At 51.0% G+C, this 23,423-nt stretch overlaps 1 protein-coding gene across 1 annotated transcript in view; it reads right to left on the reverse strand.

Moving 5' to 3' along the window:
- Positions 1–16,395, reverse strand: part of SLCO2B1 (solute carrier organic anion transporter family member 2B1) — a 61,324-nt gene extending 44,929 nt beyond the window's left edge. The window contains exons 1-2 of the mRNA XM_075491359.1: positions 16,304–16,395; positions 2,450–2,553 (exon numbers count right to left, since the gene is read on the reverse strand). Coding sequence (XP_075347474.1) covers positions 2,450–2,530 — 81 coding nt within the window. The 5' untranslated portion in view covers positions 2,531–2,553; positions 16,304–16,395. The remainder of the gene's footprint in view (positions 1–2,449; positions 2,554–16,303) is intronic.
- Between the last annotated feature and the right edge of the window lie 7,028 nt (positions 16,396–23,423).

The following is a 23,423-nucleotide window of genomic DNA, read 5'->3' on the forward strand; positions in this document are numbered from 1 at the left end:
AGAAACCTCAGGACTGTATGGCACCGAGCTCTCCCCTCTCCTGTGCATCCAGCCTCTGGTAACCCTCTGTCTCAGTGACTTCTTCTGAGCTCACTTCGCCTCTGCCACAAGGGACGAGGGTGATTAAATTACCAACGTTTGTAAAAAAAACCCCCAAAACCAAAATCTTCACCACAAAAGTGACGGAGGAATCTTGACACTGGCTGTCGCTGGCTCTACAACCTAGGGAGACTCTCTAATGAGTCAGATAATTGGCTTCCAGCTACTCCGAACGTATCATTAAATTGGTGATAATGCTGCCACTATTGATAAGCTGGAAATGATTCAACCAAAGGAGAATGAACCAGCCCGTGATTCTGCAAAGAGCTCCTCAAACGCTCAGCTGGAGAGGACCTGAGGTTGCACGGAGTCCAGCAGAACACCTACAGCATTGCATTGCCATAAGACTTTGAAGGAGCAAGGTTTATATGACTGGCTCTGACTTAAGTTAAAATTAAATCAAAAGACAAGAGAGAGAATGAGGAATCTGACCTCCCAACTTACCAAGTCACTGCCAACTCTCCTAAGCAAATGAAACCGTAATTTCCCGCACACACTTGCAGTGACACGCTAAGAAAAGCTCATGTTAAATCATGTATGTGCGTACTGCATGTGTACAAAGAAAATCCCCAAACCTGTGGCTGCAGAATAACAGAAAAAGCATTTTCCATCTTGTTCTCCATTTATTCACCCAGCAGTTTTTGATCTGCTCCCACATCATACCACCTTTGGCTCCCCCAGACCGCTGCGTCTCAAGCTCCCACTTCGCAGTAGTCTCTTCCCGTAGCAAAACACTCGGTACCTGTCATCTGTTTTTTAAAAAAGAGCATCCTGAAAGCTGATATGCACAAGCCAAACGACATGCTCCACTGAACATAGCAATTGTCATCCAGCTAGACCAACAGTCGGCTTAGTTTTAGTCTCCTGCTTCCTTGTGACGTGTAAGAAAAGAGCACAAAATTTCCAAAATGTCCTTTTTGTAGAAAAGAAGATGGCAATGCGAACTTGATTCTGATGCAAGCTGGGAACTCGCTTTTTCTGACAACACTGTGCTCAATGCTGATTATTACTTCCACTTCGCAGATGCTGGTCTTACCTAAACATTTACACCTTTTTTCTTTTGAGCGTTGCTACACTTCTCCAATAGTATCTTGTAGCAGACCACCAGTTACACAAATGGTGTGATCACCATCGTTACATGGGATTTTTTAAAAATGCCATTAGCACTATACAAAGAGAAAAGGATTCCCCAAGGATCATTGATCCTCCTCTGCAAACGACTGAGCGTGCAAACACCTTTGCAAATAATGAGCTGAGGAGCCCCTCTGGTGCGGACACAGCCATGGGTAGGAGGCGAGAGGCCATGAACATCTGCAGGCAAGCTCAGGATCAGCGTGCTGATCCCACACAGGCAGCACTGGCCCCACCACCAGAACATCTCAGTTTCTCCTGCATCCAGCCTTTGAGAAGGGGAGAAAAAGGGACCTTCACCCAGGGTTCCCCATGGCTCAGCGGTTTGGGTGCTCCAGCTCAGAGGAAACGTGGCTCCATGCCCATGTTGGCAAGTCGAGCCAGTCCTCAGCCTTCCCTGGGCAGCCCTCTGACCATCAGACTGCTGTGCAGAAGTGACCATCACCTCCTGCCGTCCCCACCACAACCAACTGTTGGGGCTTCTCCAAAGGGCTTAATGAAGGCCACTCATCTGGTTGCCTGCACTGGACCTGGCAGAGCTCCTGGGTGGAGGTATGGAGGAACCATCTCCCTGCATGGCCCCAGACACCCAACAGCAAAGCAAGAGGAGCCGGGTGAACTTGCATCAGGGTCAGGCAGCATTGTAGGGCAGGTGGCCTGAGTCATCGCTTAGGACATATGTTTTCAGTGAATAAATTCAAGCAAGGACAGGTTTTAAGCCAACTAGATGCCGTTCCTTGCCTAAATGGGGACTAATACCCAAAGCTTTGCAGGCTGCTGTGTGCCGAGTTCCAAGAGCAAGCACCGATTGCCCCTTTCCTCCATCTCTGCTGTCCCCGTTATGCGCATGCGTTTATCATGGATATCACAAAAAAATTATTTCCATGAAGACTGAGGCTCATAGCTGCTTTAAGATCCGGGATTTGTTTCTCTTGAAGGTTTGCTTTGGGCTCTGGGAGTTTCACTGACAGAAGTTAAATACTGCAGAAGCTGAAAGTTCAACTTGCATTGCAACATCGGCTGTCCCACTGTTTGCTTTTGGACAGACCCGGCTGCACATCCAACGGCACTTCTGCCGTAGGGAGCACCCAGAGCAGCTTCCAAACACATTTTGTAAACAGAAATCCTGTCAATGCATTCTGCAGAAAGCTAAACTCCTCTTTACCAGGCAAGTAATCCAAGGAGGGGGGAGGGGGTATAGAAAGCAGGAGGTATTTACCTTGATACTGAGAAATGGGTTCCTGCAGAGTGTTTTCCGGGACCGATCCGGGTAGGTGCTCTTTGTAGCAGTACTCGTCATTCTGTCAGGTCTGCTTTATCCGCCTGCCAAAATAAATCATTCAGCACAATGCTAGTTGCTCTGCCTGAATTCGCCTTGCTCAGCACAGCAAAATCCTGTCGTGCTTTGCAAACACCCACACAGCAGGCACAGGGTTGTCGTAAGCAATTATTAATTATTCCTGATTTTCATTTTTCTTTTAGCACTTGCCTTCCGCAAAGCAAAAATGCAGCATGCAAAACACAAACAGGCTAATCACCAGGGCACATGAGAGGTTAAAAATTACCAGTCATTCCACTTCAAAGCTACAAAGCAGCTCTGGGCCAGGATCTTGGTATTCCCAAATCCCAGCCATACCAGAGCATAACTGGGGTCAACGCTGTTCAACATAATCAAGGCCAATATTGTTTAAACATTATCTGGGTGAGTACTGTTCTAACACCCTTATCAGTGACCTGGGTGATGGGGCAGAGTGCACCCTCAGCCAGTTGGGAGGAGATGCAAGACTGGGAGGAGCGACTGAGACAGTTGATGCTTGTGCTGCCATCCAGAGGGACCTCAACGGGCTGGAGAACCTCATGAAGTTCAACCAGGAGAAACGCAAAGTCCTGCTGCTGGGGAGGAACAACCCCAGTCATCAGCACAAGCTGGGGTCCAACCAGCCCTGCAGAGAAGGACCTTGGGTTGAACACGAGCCAGCAACACTCCCTCCCAGCAAGGAAAGCCGGCTGGGCCGCATTAGGAGGAGTGTTGACATGATCTCCAGAGTTCCCTTACAACCTCAGCCATTCTGTGGTCCTCTGATAATCATTTTAATACCCATAGGAGGAAGGAGGGCAACCTTTACCGTCCCAAACTATGAGATTCTGACTGCTCCGATCGACCCCTTCATATCCTTGAACCACACAGGACATCTTGGCTTTTTTTTGTCTGGTATGAAACACACACCTAGATCAACCATCCCAATTAGTAAACGGATCTCCAGACATCCCCTAATCCCACCCTGAACGCCAGCCACAAGGAGCATCCTAGGGTCTTCATACGGTGCCTGGGGCAGGCTCTGGTCTCCACCGTGCTGGTGTGAATCTCCTTGAGCAGCTCCTCTGATTTGGTTAGCTACAGCTGAGACGAGGATCCAGCCTCCGCATTACATATTGCACTACGTCAAGCTGTCTTAGCGTTCTAGGTATGTTTGCAATACGCATGACACAGTGACACTGTAGTTGAAGGTCAGTGCTACAGAGTGAGAAAAATACCCACAGCATTGAAGAGATGGAAAAGGGGTTGAGAGGAAAAACCCAGCTGGGCATTAGCTCAGCTCTTGAACGGTGCTGGAGCAGTCTTGGGCCAAGTGTGAGGGATCTGCCCAGACATGAAGATCCCACCAAGGCGAGGCCAAGCTCACCAGCGGCAGCTGAGGTCACATCTGCTGCTAAATTCACCATCCCTGGAGGTATTTAAAGGACGTTTGGATGAGGTGCTCAGGGACATGGTGTAGTGGTGGGCTTGGCAGTGTTAGGTTTACGGTTGGACTCGATGATCTTAAAGGTCTTTTCCAACTGATACGATTCTGTGATTCTGTGAAATGTCCTCACAGGATGTAACTGGTTTCAGCTCCCCATCACACAGGGCTGATGGATGCACCAGGGCAAGGCATGCAGAAGTGCGTGCATGAGATCAAGCAGCGCTGGAGACACTGGCTGGCCAAATTGCCTTCCCAAGAGCAGGCTACAGACAACCATTGCTCTGCCGCAATGAGGGTGGGTTTGGGAGACACCCCTATGGGCTCGGAGGCAGGAGGCACAGACAGTTCCTGCCTGCAGGAGAGGGGTTCAGCAAGCCCTTCTCCATCCCTCCATAGGTCTCGGACAGATTAAAGTCCTCCTTTCCTGCCTCTCATTTTCAGCCGCGGTGTTTTTGCATCTCCCCTGGAAGAATCCTTCCACGCTTGCTTTCTGGCTCCCAACTACCACCTAAATTTAACCACGCAAAGAAATGTAAATCTGTGGGAAGCCACCATCCCCTTCCCTGCACCGCTGACCTCCTTCCCTTCGGACCTGTGCTTTCTCCTCCCTTCTCCCTGGCTACATCTGTGAAGTAAATGATGTGCGGGAGGACAATGTCTTTGTTGGGTTTTTAGTACCCAGACTTCCTGCTCAGGAAGCCGTATTGTTTAGAGGCACGTTAAACCCATCAGGCTTTAGCTTGTTGTTCAGTACACCCTAATAGACGTTTCCATCTCAGTGGCATCTGCAAGCTCTACAGCAAATGGAGTGAAAGGCTTTACATTATTATTTTGCGTAATTCTATTTCCCCCATGATGAGAGGCGAAGGAGCAAGTACCGTAGCCTCAAACAAATTAACAAATGTACGGGTTGATGCAAATTCTAGCAAGAGGAGACCGTCTTAATGGTGGCGTTTATACAACCCTTAAACGCACTGCACAGGAGAGGTAAATTCAACAGGGGCACCTGCATATCGCTGAGTTACAAGCTCCACAGCATTCTCTGCAAAAAGCAATTGCTGCCCTCAGCCCCGTTTCAAGAGACGAGATATTGCTACAACAAAATACAGGATGGGATCAATAAAGTGAATTTGATCGTAAATTAAAGCATCCATGAAAAGCTCCCCTGAACCTCTGGAGGGTTAAGCAGTGCAGGAACAAAAGCACCTGCCTGTCTCTGGACCACGGCATCCAATATTGCCTGTCTCTGGGAGCAGTGCTGTGATGAATTATTTACAGCTACCGACTTTGATGCTGGAGCCTCTTGAAAGCTCAGGGGCTACACAGGGGAAAGAAAAAGGGTGCCAGGGTAGCAAAGGAGGAAACCAAAAGAAGTCTGAGCCTGGATTTCCAGGGATGGGCATGTTCACGGAGCTGGTAACCACTGTAGGCTTAATGCCTTTCTTTCCCTGGTGAAGTATATTAATGTCTTTGCTAGCCCTCCTCAACAAAGATGCACTCAAGCAGACCTGCAAACAACAAATCCTGTGGTCTGCAGGAGTATTTTGGTCTCCCTGCCCATCCTTTCCAGGCCCTCCTTTGTGCATCCTTTAACCCTTCAGGGTGTCCAGGAAGCTGCTACACCCAAAAATAGCCCAACCTCTTCCCTAATCAGCTTTCATAGTCTTCTTGGTAGAAGAAAAATGGTAGAAAGCACTGGAAGAAATGTTTTCACTAATCCCTGCCCAAGCAGGGTGTAAAAGCCCCTCGCTCTTTGCCGTGCACCACGATCACCCCAAATTTCCCCCACCGCCATGGAGGAACTCAGTTCTTTCTCCAGGGGAGTCCCTTGCATTAAGGACAAACTGCATCATCTGTCAGCAGCTGGTGGCCAGTCCGACTCGATCCCACCATGCACACCTTCGCCTCCCCCTCAGCAAGGTTTTGTACTTCTGTTTCAGTATTACCTGAGAGTGTGCACTGCCTAGGAAAGAGGGAGGGTGGGTGAGCCACCGAGAGACCCAAGGGGAAACACTCAGCAGCGATCTGAAATGCTGCAAAGGCTGCCAGCGGTTAAAAATGAGAATAACGTATTGCATTTAGATGCTGTTGATCCACAATGCTTCTTTAAGAATAAAATGAAACAGAAAAGTACTTCGACCCAGCACAAAGGACAATGAGCAGACCAGATAAAAAGGCAGATAAGACTTAATTGATAAAAATAAAATTGCATGAAAACAGCAGCGTGCTAAGGTCAGTCTGGTTCTTGTTTCCTACGACCGGATCGAGCCCGTTGTGCTCAGCCCAGCTCTCCCATAATGCAGCATATCCCCTCTGGGGACGGCACTTGCTTGGCGAGAGCCACATTTTTCTCTTAGTGGACGGACATCTCCAGATGGAAAGAAAGATTATTTTCGATTAATGCAATTTCTCCTAGGTAAGGTCAAGAGGTCTCACTGCATTTGCTCCTCTGCAGGAAGGATTAGTGCTGCAGGCTGGGTACGGCAGGGGAAGGAGGCAGAAAGGAGGGATGAGAGAGCAAATACCAGAAGACATACCTGCGTCAGAGTAAGGAGAGAAGTAAGGAAAGCAAAAAGATCAAAACCCAACGGGACTGGTGGCGGGGGGGACGTGCCTGGCTCAGGTCTGCAGCCCTCAGCTCCCTGCTGGCCCAAGCCCCCTCCAGCATCCTGGGAAGAGGACGCATGGTGGGAATCGCTATTCCTGCCTTGCTCCAAGCATCCCCGCGCGTTTACCGTGGTACCTGTGGAGCGCACGGGGGCCACGCCAGCGCAATGGGAAAAGGCGAGAAACAGTCAATCCCGGAGTGCCGCCCCTTGATTTCGGAGAGCCTGACCCAAACCCGCTCCCAGCTCAGCCCTGCAGGACCAGGACTGACAGCACTCAGCTCCCAACCTCAGCTCCGGAGCAAGCTGCTTCCCGTCTTTGTGCCTCAGTTTCCCCAAGAACAAGCCAGGGAACAGATACCGCCTACCCCTATAAAGCGTTTGGGGAGCAGTGGATAAACTGGGACAGGCAAAGGCTGGGGAGTGTGGCAGTGGGGGCTGACTTTGCACAGCGGGCATCATCCCCCGGCCGCGCCGGGGAGGAAAGGGTGCTGCAAAGAGCCTTGCTTGCTCCTCCCTGCAAGGTCTGCAGGCTGCACCCAGCTGTGCCCTCGAAGGAACTTTGTCCTAAACAATAAAGCATGAGCTGAGATGCTGTTACAAGAGCTTGGACTGCCTAATGACTTCCATAGCATCCCTGCAGCCGAGCATCTGCTCCATGCCAAACCTCCTCCTCCAGCTCAAAACCGCATTAGGAGGGTGTCGGACCAAGGTTACCCCACACACACGGCGGGGTTTAAGCTAAACAGCAAAACACTGTGTTTGGTTTTCAGGTTGCCACGACCGGACCAGTTTCGGTGCCTCTCACAGCTGGAGGAGGTGAGTAAGCTCCTTCCCAGAAAAGCATTTTGCAAGGCCTTTTTGCAAGCCGTGATACTGCGTCTGCAGAGTTATAAGGAAGGAACTAACCCTGGGTCTGGGAGACCGGGCTCTTGCAGATGCTGTGAATGCAGCGTGCCAGCACCATTTACAAACACAAGCCCGAAGTGACCATCCCACCTATCTCAATTAGCTACCCGAGAGCAATTAGCCTGTGTTTGCACAACATACCATGATTATACAATGTGCTTAGTGACTGTCAGAGCCTGCTGTTTGCAAGCTGGGGAATGCTGTCTAGAGGGCTGGGGTGGCTGAAGAACCGGGCTGTGGCCACGGGCAAATCCCTGCCCGCAGGAGTGAGGGCAGAGGTTGCCCCGAGCTGCTTTCAGACCCGAGGGAAGCCCGGCAGAATCCCCTCTCCTTCCCAATCCCCCTCCCACCAGCCCCAGAGACAGGGTTTCTGCATGTTGGTCTATTGGTGCTGGTGATGGGACATTTCTGCAAAGTTGGAGTAGATGCCACCGCTTGACTTCAGTCCTCTGCTCCTGGTGAGACACTAATCAGGACAACACGGCCGCTGGAAGGCTGCTTGGTGAGCTGATGGCCTCTTGCTGACCAAAGGGGAAGAGCTTGCCCCATACATGGGTGGGAAGGGATGTCCGAGAGACACAGCAATGGGGCAAGGAGTGATGGCAAAGCCATGTTTCTCCCTGAACACCTCCCGATGGAGCTGCCTTAGCAGCTGGGGTCTCCTCCCCCTGGGATGGTCTTCACCATGGATGGCGAGCAGACACAACGCAGCCAGCGTCTGCTCCCCATCACGCCTTCGCATCTCGCTAGCTCACAGAGCAGCCCGGTGCTGCAGTTCTGCTCTGAGAAACCCTTCTGAGCATCTTCATCCAAACGCTTCACTCTTCGTCCTCCTTTCCCCTCCGCAACCACGAGGAGGGAAGCCCCACGGTGAAGCAGCTGCTGCAGCCGGCCCCGGCATTTCTGCCCTGCTCTCTCATGCACAGCTGTACCCAGCAGCTCCGACACAGCTATATGCATTTACACACATCATCAGAGGGCAGAGGTGTTATCTCAGCCCAGCAAGCTATTTACGATGCCAAACGCTGCTCTGTTGGAGCTCTCAACGGTGCGTTTCACCTTTTCTCCCCCAAAATCACAGGAGCGTGAAATTCATTTGCTAGGTAGACACCGAGAGGCTGGTGTTGGGTGGGATGCAGGGTGACAGGCAGAGGTGGGAGGATCCGTGACCGCAAGCGGTGTCACCGACCCCGGCACAAAGCCATTTAAAGCCAGCACTGCACCCTGATGAAGCAGAAAATTGCTTCCTTATATGCCTGCAAGTAAACTCTCAAGCAAAATTGCTTCTCTCATAAAACTCAGAGGGGTTTTCCGTGCTCAACAGCGGTATTTAGGAGTCTAGCTAGGTGCACGGGTGGCCAGGTTTCACCCAGGGTGACCTCTGGGAGATGATGTTTTCGGTGCAGGGGCTCAGTGGAGCAGCTCGTGCAGCAGGACCCCAACCAGCAGCTACCAAGTACCCCCAGGATTTATTCATATAGCCCAGGGAGAAGGTGATGGATGGATGGTTGTTCAGAGAGCAAAGGTGCCTGATGCTGCAGATCCATCAGCTGATATTATTCCTTCAGCTACAGACGAAGGATTTGTCCTCAGAGCCCCGTTTTCTCCACATTCTTGGCCTGGGTCACAGCATCCCTCGGGAAGGCAGAGCCTGGCATGACAAGCCCCGGGTGTTGTGGATACAAGAAGCTGAGCTTGGACGTTGCCAGCAGGCCAGTCCCACACCAACTCATGCCATCAGGCTACGATAAAATATTGCCATTAATTACAGCCTTGCTTGCCCGACATCACCGCTCCCAGGAGACAGTGACCTGCAAAGTGGCAAAGCAGGGGGCTACAATCTGGGGAATAACCCCCGTATATTCAGATCTTGGCCAGATAATCCCATAAACTTTTGCAGCACAGATTAAGATGCTCCACTTGTTCCCCAAGCTGTCCTGTCTTTGATACCAGGCCAGCAGAAGTACCCCAAAACCTCCCAGTTTCTCTGGGACTTGCACAATGGTCCTGACTGCGATAGCAGGGGACCGGGCTCGGTGGCACCAGAGTCCTGTCCCGTTCCCGAGGACATAAATCTATCACAACGGCTTTATTAATAGCAGCACGGCTCCTGTTAGCTGAACAAGGAAAAGCACGCGCTGGGCTCAGCAGAGCTTGAGTAAATAACGGCGAATGTAACACAGCAAATTAAATCCCAGCAGGGGAGACAAAATGCCAGCAAATATCCCATAATCTGTCTTCCTTCTGCTGAATTTCTAGATAATTTACATTCACCAGTGGTAAAACTGGAAGAGTGTCCGCGTGTGTATTTATAAGCGTGCTTGTGTTAAATGGGAAGCTGGCTTGGAAAATGTGGGCGCAAAGATGCTTTAGAATCCAATGTATACACATCATTCCCTCCCTGGAAAAAGACTGAGCAATAAAATGGATGTGTAGATGTGCCCAAAAGCTGTTTCCATCTCGCACCAACTGGCAAAAAGAAAGTGAAAATGAGATCAGCCCAGCTCGGTGAGTCTTTATAATGAGAAATGTGTCAGAGATGACACATCCCAGAAACCCCACAAGAAGCTAAACAAAAGGAAATCTGTTACTAGGAAGTTAAAAGATTAGAAGAAAGAGAAAAAATTGGTGTGGAAATCCATGAAATACAACGATGGATGATGAGGGAGAGGCACTAGTCCTGCTCCGGCACGGGGCAGGACCGGGTGCTCTCCAGAGGTCCCTGCCAGCCCCCACCCCCTCTGACTTGGGAAGGATGAAGCCCTCCTCCGCATTTTTGTGATGAGGTCTCGCAGAGCTCCCTGCCCTCCTTGGCATGCCCTGCCAGATGCTGGAGCCCTTCTTGGAGGGGTTCTCACCTGCTCCAGCACTGCAAGATGTCGTGAAGGGGCCGGAGCTTACCTGGTGGTACCAAAATGGAGATGGAAGCTCTCACACCATCCCCTGTGGAGATGAGGCACTGCAAAAGGGTAATGTGGAGGAGCTGGAGCTGTGGATGCTGTCACATAGCTGTGGGGTTCACCTGAGCCTACATCTACACTGGGGACATCTGCCCCTAAGCCACCTCCTGGACTACATTTGCAGGCAACAGAGACAGACCATCACTTCCATGGCCCAACCCAACCCAACATGGTCACCAGAAGAAGTAGGACAGCCAGTCGCATCCTCAGGGCGTACTTGCTAATGGCAAAGGCAGCAACATACAAAGCTTGGGGACACAGTGCAAAGTCCAGCGGCCTGATGTAAGGTGAGATCAGCCACAGCCACATGCATTCCCTGGGGGGAAACGGCAGGGTAAAAGGGAGAGGGTCTCCCCACTGCGAAAAAATGGGTTGGTTTTGGGTGGTCATTTCTGAGAGAGCGTGCAGCTTTCCTGCAGCTCTGCAGATCAAGGCCAGCAGAGCCACAAGCACGGCATGGGGACTGTCCCCACGTGCTGGATGACCTTTGTGGTGGCGGTCGCCATCGTCGTGCATCCTTGGGAAGAAGACAGCACCCATCGCAAGGGTTGAGGTGGCCTCGCCTGCAAGAGAGGAAAGCACCCGAGAGCAAGAGTGGCTCAGAGCGCAGAAGGAAGGAATCGCAGAGTTTACGGGCAAGGGAGGTGTTGCGGCTGAGATCCCCAATCTCAGTGAGCTACATGAGCAGCAAGGCTGAGAATTGCATAATGACATGAATCATTCGCACGGTTTCGTTTTCAAAGGCTGCCCACGGCTACGGAGCCATCAAGGTCCGGTACCCCAAGAGACACCCCCCCCGCCCCCGCTCGCCGTCTCGTTCCTGCCGCTTCCCAAGCTCTCGCAGGATGCATCCCACTCCGTGCAAAAGCAACATCTCGTTAAACCTTGGCGCAGCTCCTGCCCTTCTTTCTCCCCGGGTGAACTATGGGTTTGTTTGTGCTGGCAGTTGCGCTGTGGATGAACGCGGTTCAGCTCAAGGACGCGTAAGAGGTTTGCCAGACAGGGAGCTCACAGCTTTGCAAGTTTTACTCCTTCTCTATAAGATTTTAGGCAGCAAGCTGGATAAGAGGTTAGCCCTCTCCTTTGGACCGTGCCAGATGCTGAGCATGCTCTTGCACGGGGGGACGAACAGATGTGGTGTGTACTACAGAAAAGTGATGTCTTATGTCCTCGGTGGGGATTTTCTATTTTAGTACCACCTCCTGTGTGTTTGGCAGGGAAATACTCCCTGCTTCAAGCAGCTCAAAACCTCAGGATAGGAGTTAAAATGATGAATTAAGTATGAAAAGCCCTTTCCCCAGCGGGGACCTGCCTTTCGGTAGGCTGCAGACATGGTGCTCGAGTCTGTGGAGAAACACCTGCCAATAGAAGTCTGAAGGAAGGTGATCCCAAACCAGAGTTTTTCTAATTTGGGGTTTTACACACCGTAAATACCTTCCTGATAATTTTTTTCCTCCACACTTTACTGATGCTTGGACAGGAGTGAAGACTGAGAAAAAGATGGGCTTTTTGCTCAATATTTCTAAAGATGCAAGACATCGCAGCGCTGTTTGGAAGGAGCAGCTGGAGGAAACGTATGAAAGTGAGAAAAAGGCAGCAGCCAAAGGGGCTCCAGCACCTGACGGATGCAAACACGCTCCGATGAGAAAAACTAACTTTTCGAAGGGGAAGCTATTGCAAAATGAAAAGCAGGAGACGCTGCAAAAGCCTAGTGCCTTGTACACGCAGCCTGAATGCAAGTCCCAATAGCTCCCTGGAGCACAGTCTTCCTGGAGCAATCCAGATGTTGTTTGCTATATATTATCTATAACAACAACAAAAAAACCCCCAGGAGTGTCCATCTGCACACAGACTCTGCCCAGGACCGTGGACCTGATCCCCCAAGCTGATGCTGAGTATTGCATGAGGAGCACCTACACATCGGTGCACTTGCTTCCCACCCATTTATTTCCATGGGACATTCAAGGGCAGCTCTTTCCTCCCTCCAGACTAATCCATAGATTAGCAATCAAAGCGTCCCCACGTTTTTTTGAGGAAACCAGTAAGATTTCCTTCACTTGAGAGCTGGGAATGATGCCAGCCGCCCACACGCAAGAGGGATTGATCGGAGGGCAGGTGCAGGGAAACGCTGCTACGATGAACAGGGAACTGAGAGTAGAGCTTAGGAGAAGTGAAAAACTTCCTTAGCCAGCAAAAGAGGGGAGGAGAAGAGCTGGTTATAAACAACCAGGAGGAAACACTGAGGGTAGGAGAGAGTTGGTGACATTATGGGGCAATGTTGGGACAAGGAGCAAGCCCCAGCCCAGTGCAGCCACTGGGAAAGGGAAGAAACGCTGATATTTTGGGCAGCAGGGGGAATTAATTCATGTCACAACTAAATGTAATTCCTTCATTATTTAATATTAATGGAGTGCAGAAAGTCTTCTTTATTATGGAGGGATGTTGCTGCTTCTCTTTTTCCTGCCAGGTTTTTTTACACCCTTTGGAAGAAGCATCTCCTGCTCACCCCGAGAGCAGGTACGGGCTGGCACACTCAGACGGATCAAGGAAGCCCAGTGAAAAAGGACATTATTTTCTGGAAGTCCCCAGACCTGCAGCTGGAGCCACATCTGGCCCTGGCTGAGCTGCCTGTCTGCAGCCCAGGACCCGGCTGGCGGCAAGCCCTCTCCTGCATCCCTGGGAACAATCTTGTCCCGGGGTTTCTCCAGCCAGTGACCCGCTATCAATCTCTCCCAGAGGATATTTCACAGCCTTGCAAATATTTGAATCATGTTTCAAGTCAGAAATTCCCCTCATCGCTCGCTGCTCCGCAGCGTCTTACACCACTGTCTCCATTTCTTTCAAAAATTATCATTTTCAAAGCCTGGGGGGGCTGACGACAGGTCCCAAGATGGGTAATGAGGCTCCCAAGCCATCTCTCAAGTCCACATTTGGCAAGGTAATGGCTTGAGACACCAAGCATTTAATCCATGGGATGGCTCAAGCCAGGCCACATGCAGCACGTTCAGGATAAAGCTGGGATGTGCTGCCGAGCCGCAGCAAGAGCAGCATGGGGCAGACCAGCAGCCCCAGGGAGGCACTGGGACCAAATTGGGAGCCAGGAACCACAGAGAAAGGGGGGTTGGGATCTGTTTTTGGCCAGAACAGGATCCCTGGAGACTCCTGGGCCGCTGCAGGGGAGGCAGCAGACCAAGCAGCCCAGCAAGACTGAACGGCTGGGTTATGAGTGCTCGGGAGAGCCAGGACGAAGCATTTCAGAGCCTGGAAATGCCACCCACGCCCAGCAGCACGTCTGGCAAAGGCAAGAAAACTGAAAGTGTAGGAGGGAAAATGAAGAGAAATTAGAGCACGTTGCAAAAGAACCAAATAATAAATAATAGCCAGGAGAACTGTGAGTCAGGAGGGCTCTCACAGCCAGCTTGATGCCAGTGGTTTCCCCAACAGCCCTTCAGAAGCTTTATGAGGAATTGGCCAAAGCAGAGCACAGCTTTGTACGTGTCCGTGCGAACAAGGCGGGGGGCAAACCCTCGCTCGGGCCGCACGGCTTTTCAACAGCTGCTGACTCTTAGTGGATGGCAAAGCAGACGGATGCCACCATGGATGCCACAGCAGGAAGGAGATGCTCCTTTCTAACGCTTTTCACCTTTCTGGCATCTTCTGCCTGAGCACAAGACACCGTGGACCAGGGCAGGGAGAGGAAAAAAATGCAGTCATGAAATTTCTGCAAATAACAGATAAAAGGCCCTTTGGAGCAGATCGATATGGCTTGGACCATGGGTGAGAAATCAGATCCTGATGGGCACTTGGATAAAGGATGCTCCATTGCCCGCTGGAGCTGTACCAGCAACTGCAGGCGAGCTGCACTGCACTGCCTCAAGCAGATGCTATGTAAGGTTATCATATACAGCTGGTAGGGTGAAATATAGATATGAATTTTGATATGCTCCTAAAGCAGCTCAGCTCTGGCCTGTTTGTACGGCTGGGTATACTTGGTTCTGCTCATAACCAGCACTAAGTGTCTCTCTTTTTTGCCTCATTTGCCCTTGTTCTTTGATTTACTCCAATGTCCTTGACTGGCATTTTCCTTTTTGTCGTGGACCTGGAGCACTAAGAACAGCGGTGAAGAGCTCAGAACCTGTTCGGGTTGGACACGAAGCAGCAGGACCTGATAGCATCATGGTCCAGAGATCCCACCCGTTCCCCAGCGCGCTGCAGGGGTTCCAGCTGGGGAAAGCCCATGGCACGGCTGCAAACCCATGCACACTGCGAAAAGGTGCCTCGGACACACATCCAGGTGAGAAAGGAGTGAGGGAGGGATGTGCCCTTCTGACACAGCAATTGCCCAAAACCACCGGAGATATGAGAGATCCAGGGCGCATCTGTATCCGTACGAGCACCTCGCAGAGAGCCTTGGGCATAACGTGCCTCTTAAGCAAAGAGAAACCCGCTCAGTAACTGGAGCAGTAACAGGATTTACAGCCTCTGTAGATGGACATAAAGCATCCTTGAGCACCCTGAGTCCGTGTCCTGAGGTCTCCCCAAATAAACCTCAGCTCCTTCTCCATGCAACCTGGATGTACTGCCAAGGATGGGGCAGCCTTGCCCCTGGCTAACCAGATCCACAGGGGCTGGAAGGTCCGGGGTGGGACGTCTCCCCGCTGCCCCGGCACAGCCATCCCTGTTGTCCCCATGCCCACCAGGGACACTACAGCTGAAACCCGACAGAAGCAGCAAGCGTGGCCAAGGCGTGATCAGCCGGTCTGTGCAAAGCACAACGCCTTCTTCCAGCATTTAACCTCACTTCTAAGTGTCAAAAATCAGGGTTTTCAGGGAGGACAGGCTGGTCCCACAGCTGACTCCCAGGAGGCTATGCCCACCTCCAAGGCTTTAAGCATTTCAGGGACACACCAGCTCCACCATTTGCAAGACGCAGGAGAAACCAAGAAGCCTGCTTCACCTGAGACCAGTCCAGCTAAGGAAAACGCAGCAGGACGCTGGCAGGAGCAGGCAGAAACAGCAGCTCAGCCCTGAACGCAGGGCTTGTCCCCTGGCTAAGCCGGCACCTCTCCTCAGCAGCAAATGCACGTAACAAATAAGACGGATGCAACCCATCACCCTGGTCCCTGGGCCGTTTGCACCTTCACCGCAGCCTGCAGAGCTGCAGAAAGGCTTTCCCCCTGACGTTAACCCTTTCCTGCTCCCACCCACCAATTTTCTCAGAGCCAGGAGGTCACATCAGCTTTTTCTAACCAACGCGGTGATCCCACCCCGAATCGGTTCCACTCCCAAGCGATGCACTGCTGGAGAAGCTTGGGTCTGGCCAGGGTACCTGAGTGGCACCGACACTGTGCCAGGTCAGGTCCACGCCTGCCCGGCATCCTCTCTGAGAGTCTGCCAAGACCTGGAGTGAGAAGAGGCGTTGCCATAAAAGAAGAAGCAAAACTATAAGAGAAACCAACTGTGGCAGCCTCAGGGGTCGGGAAAACTCCCTGCAAAGGGAGAAATAAGTGGAGCTGCCTTATGGGAAAGAAAGGCTCAAATAAATAAGTGCAAGCAGAGAGGAAGCGACAAAAGACATGTGCAGAAAGCCGGCACGGAACAGGCGAGCAGACCATTTGTAATTGCTCTTTTTTTTTTTCTCCCCTTTAGCTATTAAGCTGCTGGAAAAAACCCGCTCCTGAGCCAACGAGTTTCACAGAGTCTTGCAAAACAACACGGGGAAAAGTAGCATGAGAAACTTCACATCTACCGAACCCTAAGCCCCTCCTGCAGCTCGCAGGCAGACCCCGAGCGGCTCAGTACCAAAGGCATCCTCCGCATCTCTTCGCAGGGGGGCAGGTGCTGCCATACTCACAATTTCAGGACTCTCCCGATGCCAATCCCACCACGCTGGGAGCAAAAGTTTTCCGCTGCCAGCAGCTGCTGGGGCCATTCGCTACTTTTATTTCCCAGCCTGGAGGTGGGGATGGGTGTGTGGAGGTGGGGCTTAGGCTGCAATTTCAAAAGCTGGAGTACATTTTAACCCAAACTTTTGCAATCTCTTTCAATGGGATTTTTTTGTTTTTTGTTTTTTTTTTGCTGTTTTTTCCTTCTGAAGTTGCAATCCAGAAATGACAGAGCTGCCCATGTGGTTTGCTGATACAGGGCTTTGCAAACTGCTTACGCTGTCCCATTCCAAACTGGTCTTTGCTTTCACTCCGTCTCCTGGCTCCCGTCCCCTCTCGCCTCTGTGCAAGCGTCCCATCCCTCCCGCGCTTTTTCCTTTCGTTCATTTTCTTATTCCAATTTCTTTATCTGCATTTATTTCTTTAACTTTTGAAGCTGTGGTGTTAGCCTGGGATTTGTGATCTGGAGTGTTTGTTTATATAACCCCGGGTTTTTTATTTTTCAGTTACTCTCCCCATTGCTTTTGTGCACTTATCTCTAAAGTGTTTCCAGATAAGAACTGCAGGAGTTAACAAACAGGCAGACCCGGTTAAATCTGTCAAAGGGAAACTGGGATTTCTCCCTTTGGGGTTCTTCTGGTGCCTTTGTGTGTTCGGGTTGCGGGCAGGGGACGGCTGCGGGCAGGCATCGGGGATCTTCTCTCCTTGCTTGAACCCAGGCTGCTGGCACGGCTCCTTCCCAGCCCCACCAGCCTTCGTTGTGTGTTCCTCCTCCTCGCCCCTGCTTGTTGGGTTTGCTCCATCTGCTGCTGGGTTGGCTGGGGACGGTGACCCGTGTGTGCCCACAGCACCGCAGATGGAGCTGGCCCCGGCCCCGGCCATCTCCACGCCGCAGAGGTGAGCACTCAGGCGCCATAAACAGAGGCATGGGGTGAAGGAAGATCGAGCTACCGACTTGTTCTGGAAATGCATCGGCAAAGAAAAACTCGGTCGTCCCTTTTGCGTGAGCAGGGGGGCAGAGGCTGTCGTACAACGTGGGAGTCGCCGGGACCCGCCACCGAGCATCACCGGCGAGGCAAAGCAAGACGGGGTTTAGCTTGTCACAGCTGGGGAGACACCCGAAATCTTTGGGTGGAGGCAGGGGGATGTAGCGTGAGGGTGCGGTCTCCAGTGGGAGCTGGCTGGAGGGGCTGTGTTTAACCTGTGGGCTTGGAAATACGTCCGAGCACCCAGGGGAGGACGCTCACCTTACCCGCTTTGGGAGCTCGATCCACCCCGGGAGGCTCTTCTTGGTCACCTCTGCAGAAGGAGGTGATGGAACCATCATCAAACACTGCTGGAGATATTGCAGGTGCTCCAGAGAGCAGCATAAACTGCCCCTCTCAGACCAGGTCCCTGGATGTCCATCCTCCAGACCTCCAGCCCCACTGGCCTTTTGCAGCTTCAAAAATCAGCATTCCCACAGTTTACTGGGAAACCTGGCTCTGTCTGCCCGCCCTAACCTTGCTCATGCATTTCCCTGCTCAGAAAATCCAGGAGCCTCTCTGCAACCACCTGCAGATGGACTAGCTCAGATGCAGAGCCCGGTTTATAAAGCCTTGAGGTGGGGCTGGGAAGATGGTCCCTCTCCAGCTCCCTCCCCTCTTGCCCTCCTCCTGCCGCTGTGCCTTGGTGGTGGGAAGCCCAGGGGCTGCTCAGGGACCTGGTAGCTTGCAAAAAGGTCAAGGAGGGAAAGGTTTGAGTAGAGCAACCTCAGTTATGGATCCTCCGAGGCTCAGCCATGCCCTCAGTCCAGGGGAGCCCAGGTCTGGTAGCGCTCCAGGACTGCTGCAGCCATCGTTGCCTCCCTTGAGCTTTCAATGGGATGAAGAGGGCAGAGCAAGGCTGGCGTGAGATACGAAGTCTGGACCATCAATGCTGAAGGTGTTTTACTGCTTTGCTTGATACCCCACAGTCTTTGGAGGTAACATTTTCAGGACGAAATGCCATGAGACTCCATGAGCTGCTGCTCTCTCAGTGGATCACGCACCCTAATCCTGCAAACACTTTTGCAAGTTCACCTCCATAAAAGCCATTTGTGTGCATTTTTTAGCAAAAAAAACGCAACCAAACGGGTTGTTTTGAACCTCTTCAAATACCCGGATTTCAAAAGTTCTGGAGGACGAGTCCATCCCTTCACCTGGTGCTGCCACTTGGTCAAAATGCTGCACCCTGCCCAGGCACTGCTGCCAGTCCCTCCCATTGCCTTCCCCAGGGATGCCTGGGTGTACACGGCCTCGGCTGCCCTGAACATGGGCATCCGGGGCTGTCTCGGCTGCAAACGGGTGCACAAACCCAGATGAGGTCTTCCAGGGCAAATTCACACTTGGATTTCATGATGCTGCAGCCTGGAGATGCGGACAGCTGCAAAGTCACATCCAAGGAGAATATAAGGTGCCAGGGGAGATGGAGAGACCTTTGGAGGGTTCCCCATTCTCTTTTCACCCCCAAAGCCACAACAAGCTCCCAGATGGAAACTCCGAATGGGATATTTTCCAACTCAGGGTTGTGGTGCAGCAGCAGCCAAGAAAGGCACAGCCGCATTTTCCTCCTGGCATTTCTTGTTGGGGTCTGACGGATGGGACGGACCAGCCATGGGAAACGGGGCACGCTGGGCAGAGGGACTTGATGTTTCCGAAGGGAAGATTATCTGCTTTCCCTGCACAAGCTCATTAAATAATAATTAAACAACCTCTTTATTAGCTCTAGCAGCAGAGATACATTTTGCTAAGCAGGAGACAGCCAAATCAGTGTGTTCAAAAATACTCTTCACCCAAGTGACCCTGAGCCGTCCTCCCAAGCAGGGCTGCATCAGACAGATAATGCACTGCAGAGAAAATAAACTTTATCAGCTCTCATAGGCTCTGTGATATCTCAGGAAGGCATTATTAGATCTAAAAAACGTATTATTAATATTTTACAGCTGCATAACTCCTTTCTTTCCAGAGAGGCTGTGCAGCGTGCACAGACAGCCCCCCAGGACCTAAAAAACGGGGTTAATTTGGGGGTGGGAGGTCGGAGCTCCTTGACAGGAGGGAATAACCTGGTGGGAAGAGGAGACTCTCCAGCGGCAAAGGAGCAAGAGGCAGACACCCAAAATGGCCCAGATGAGGGGACCCTCACCCCCCTTGCCTAGAGAGCGGCAGGGAAAGGCGGACACCCCTTTCAGCAGCAGTATCACACTGCAATATTGCACGAAAGAAGAGCACCATCTATTGACTCCTCCTCCTCAGCACCTCATTGCTCGCTGCTGTGAGCCAGCAGGAGTTTTGCAAGTGCCCAGGCTGCTGCTCCATCCCAGGACCCAGGTGTTTGGCAGAGCACCCTCGAAGGCAGAGGAGCATTTGTCTCCTTGCAGCAAAAACGTTCTTGTCCCGTTGGTCCAAGAGGGGCTGCTCAACGGCACGGCACCGGGTTGCATCTCCACGGTCAGACAGGCTCCTCCCGCAGCCTCGAAGGCTGCTCGCCCGTCTTTTCCCTTGTAGGATGCAAAACAGCTTTCTGCAAAGCATTAGAGCTGAAGGGGAATTGGGCTCTAAGCTAAGGGATGCCACGGGACAGTGGGTGCACGCAGCTCGGCCGTGGCCATCACGCACTCCCTTGTGCAAGGGGTGTACAACAGCCGCCATCCCCTGGGGCTGCGGGAATTCAATTAGCTGTATATGAATCAGCTACACGTGAATTAGCAATATGAATTGGTATTGCATCATGTGGGAAAGGGATGCGGGAAAAAAGCCCACGAATTCCTTGGAAGGAAAGCGTTCCTCGTGGTGCACTAGCCCTGTGGCTCCCAGCTTGGAGCCGTCTCCTGCCTGCTGCTGCCACTCTCTGACCAAGAGCTTTCCTGCAGTTCTTCCAGCTTTTAGGTCACTGCAAGCCTTTGACCTTCAAATATTTGGACACACAGACCCTGAGTGCATCCCGTGTAAATGAAAAGGATAATTCCTATTGAAAACCAAGCATTAAGAAAGTCCCAGAGACTAAAACCTGAATGGGCTACATGAAGTGCTTTAATAAAAGGAAATTATACCAATCTCATTACAGTCAGTTCAGTGCTGTTAAATTCTCTGGAGGATGTGGTGGAAGGCCTATTTCTTGGAAAAATTAAAACCAGTTTGCAGCAAACGATAGCAGCACTTATCTGGTGCAAAGAGATTATAAAATTTCATGTGTCTGAGATGGTAAGTGTCCACAAATGAATAAATTGGGGCTTCCAGCCTGGAAGAGGCCACGTTAGCAAGCCCATATCTGCCAGGCTCTGCTGGTTACCCCAGCTCTGCTCCAGGTCCAAGAGCTAAGCTGGGTTTGCAAAGGAGCATCTCAGTGTCCTGCATTGGAAATGGGACTCATCTCTACTTGTGGGGCTGAGGATGATCATTTTCTGCATGTGGGGTTAGGAAAAAACAGCTGGGATTTCACATCCGAGCTCTGCTGACATCTTACAGAGAGCCAGGCAAAATCCGAGACGCAAATGTTTGGAATTCTGCAAATATTGTCTGCAGAGCTGGCATCTAAACTGAGTGGCCGGAGTCCACCCGTGGCAATTAGCCACCTTGCTTCTATATATTTTTGGGGCTGCTTTCTGAATCCCTGCCTCGCCTTTTAACGCATGTAGGAGTTGCACTGAAAGCTGTCAGCAACCGTAGCACAGATGTTGATGCAGGCTGAGTTCAGAAGAGGAAAGTCAAAGACGAAAACAGAGGCTGAAGTCACGGTTCCCTTTCCTGTCCCCCAACCACGGGACTTTCCTTCCTGCCCTGAAGAAAGAGGAATCTCGCGGGCTGCGCAAGTGCAGTGAGAAGTATCCTCATTATTCTGATGAACTTCATCCTGAAATTCTTCTCTAGCAGCAGAGGAGGGAAATTGCAAGGCATCTATTCAACTGAAATCTCAGTTCTTATGAATGGGCAGTGCTAGAGAGACACAGAGGAGAGCAAATTGCGACAGAGGGAGGTTTCAACATCTGCAGCAATAGCTGGAAGGGGCAGAGAGAAATCCTGCTCTGGGTAAGGAGGAGGAAAGCAAAAGAAAGGGGAAAAAGTACAGCTTTCCCCCATTCTGTTCTTGCAAAACTCCCAGCCCGCTCCCTTGGGCACAACTATTTTGGGACAGCATCGCCCATGATGTGTGAGATGGCTTCAGCCCTGGAAAATCTTTCAAAATATGAGAATGTTTTTTATGAATAACACAGAAGTAAAAAAATGTTTCCTAAAGGATGTGCTTTGACTTGAAAACCTTCCAGCGGGGGATTAACGCCACACTCAGAGGCTGCCTGAGCTCAGAGCATTTATGTGGCTGCATAATTGCACAAGATGCACTTCTCGGAGAGTTTCAAGTCTATTAATGCACTTCACTCCTCGGGGACTGCGATTTATGGACAGCGGCCATCATGCTGTTTGTAATTCAGTTTAAAAAAAAAAAAAAAAAAGCTTGCAAGTCATGATGCTTCCCAGCCCAGCCCAGATTTCCACCCCTCGCTACATCTGAGCGCTAGGTGTTAATTAGGAGACCTAATGGCATTTTATAAAGGCAAGTGGCTAAAACGTGAGTATGCACATAGCGAGAATGCACTGAGACAAACATCCGGTTTTCTGTTTTCTTCCCTTTTTTTTTATGAAGCACGTCATGCAAGTCGGAGCACCGTGGAAAACAAGGTTTTTCCTCGGTTGAGGGTGTCAGCTGGGTGAGCACTTGCACTTACTCCCACCATCCCTTCAGCACGGCTCCCAAACGCAGAAGGTACGCTGCAACGCCTTCGTTGTCCACACAGTCTTTCTGCTGAGGCTGCAGATGGATACTAATTAATGGCATTCATGATGGCAGCAGATTTATTGAAGCTTAATATATGGGAAACAGTCCCCTGACCACATCCAGTGTGGGCAGCTTGATCCACGTCTAATGGGGAGATGCAAAGTCCTGCCATCCCCCGCCATTCCCTAAAGCCTTTCTCTCCATGCAGGCTTACAATTAGTCTTAATTGCTTCTAATGACCTGAGTGCTGATAGCAATGCTATGAGGAGGGGCAGAGTTTCTCCTAAGAAGGAACTTACTGAAAAGTAATTAGTCACTGAGCCAGACTGAGCAGTTCAAGGCGGGCACCGCCGGGTGCTTAATAATTGAACAAGTTCCTGCTTCTTGGAAGCATTTGTAATTTGCGGTTGTTATTGAAGTGAAACTTTACATGGATTTATACACAGACATCCTTAGAAGAACTGTGCCTTTATCAGCCTTCAAAGTTATCTAAATCATAATACCTTTTGTCTTTACTAGAGCAGGCTAAATAAATTGCTATGCAAGTAAATGTTATTACAGCCCTGATAAAGCACTGCATTCTTCCCGTTATTCACCAGCATCCTTTTTTCTCTTTTTTTGAAGATGTTTACTATCACCTATCAATTGAAATATAATCCCACCAAGCCCAGACCCTGTCAAACCTAAAGGGATGAGAAAGAACTGTAGTCGGTTTCTAGAATGGAAAAGTCCTTGGGAAGGAAAGCCAGGCTGTGTGGCTCAGCAAGGAGAGGCATACTGTTTGGGCTGAAGTAATTTAAAAAAATCATTTTGACATTACAAAGGTCCATCTGGGAGACTTTCAGTTAAAAATCTGCAGGACTGAGAGATACTGTCCTTCAAGAAATGCAGCCCGTGAAATGAATGAGATATGAAAACCCTCGGGGGAAGAAAAGGGCTTGGGGATTTTGCTCTCTGTGATGGCACCAACTGGGTATCGCTGAAACTGGAGAGCGATGCTGCAAGCACGCAGGGGACAGGGAAGGTCAGATCGTCTCCAGCAGACTCCAAACTGGGTTTCTCCAAAAAAAAGCTAATACTGCAGGTTAAATTTTTTTTCTTTTTTTTACCATGTCCTCACCAGGACAACCCCGTAATAACAAAAATCGTCCTGAAATTGCTCTGCCCTAGCATAGACTGTGCTGGGGAGAAGGAGGCCAGTGGAGATGGGAGAGGGTCGCATGACGAGCAGCTCTCCGCGCAGAGACTCGCTGGCTTTCATCCACAAATCCCGAATGAGGAGCAGAGGCGGCAAGCGGG

Source organism: Mycteria americana, chromosome 1, assembly GCF_035582795.1.
Source record: "Mycteria americana isolate JAX WOST 10 ecotype Jacksonville Zoo and Gardens chromosome 1, USCA_MyAme_1.0, whole genome shotgun sequence".
Classification (NCBI taxonomy): domain Eukaryota; kingdom Metazoa; phylum Chordata; class Aves; order Ciconiiformes; family Ciconiidae; genus Mycteria; species Mycteria americana.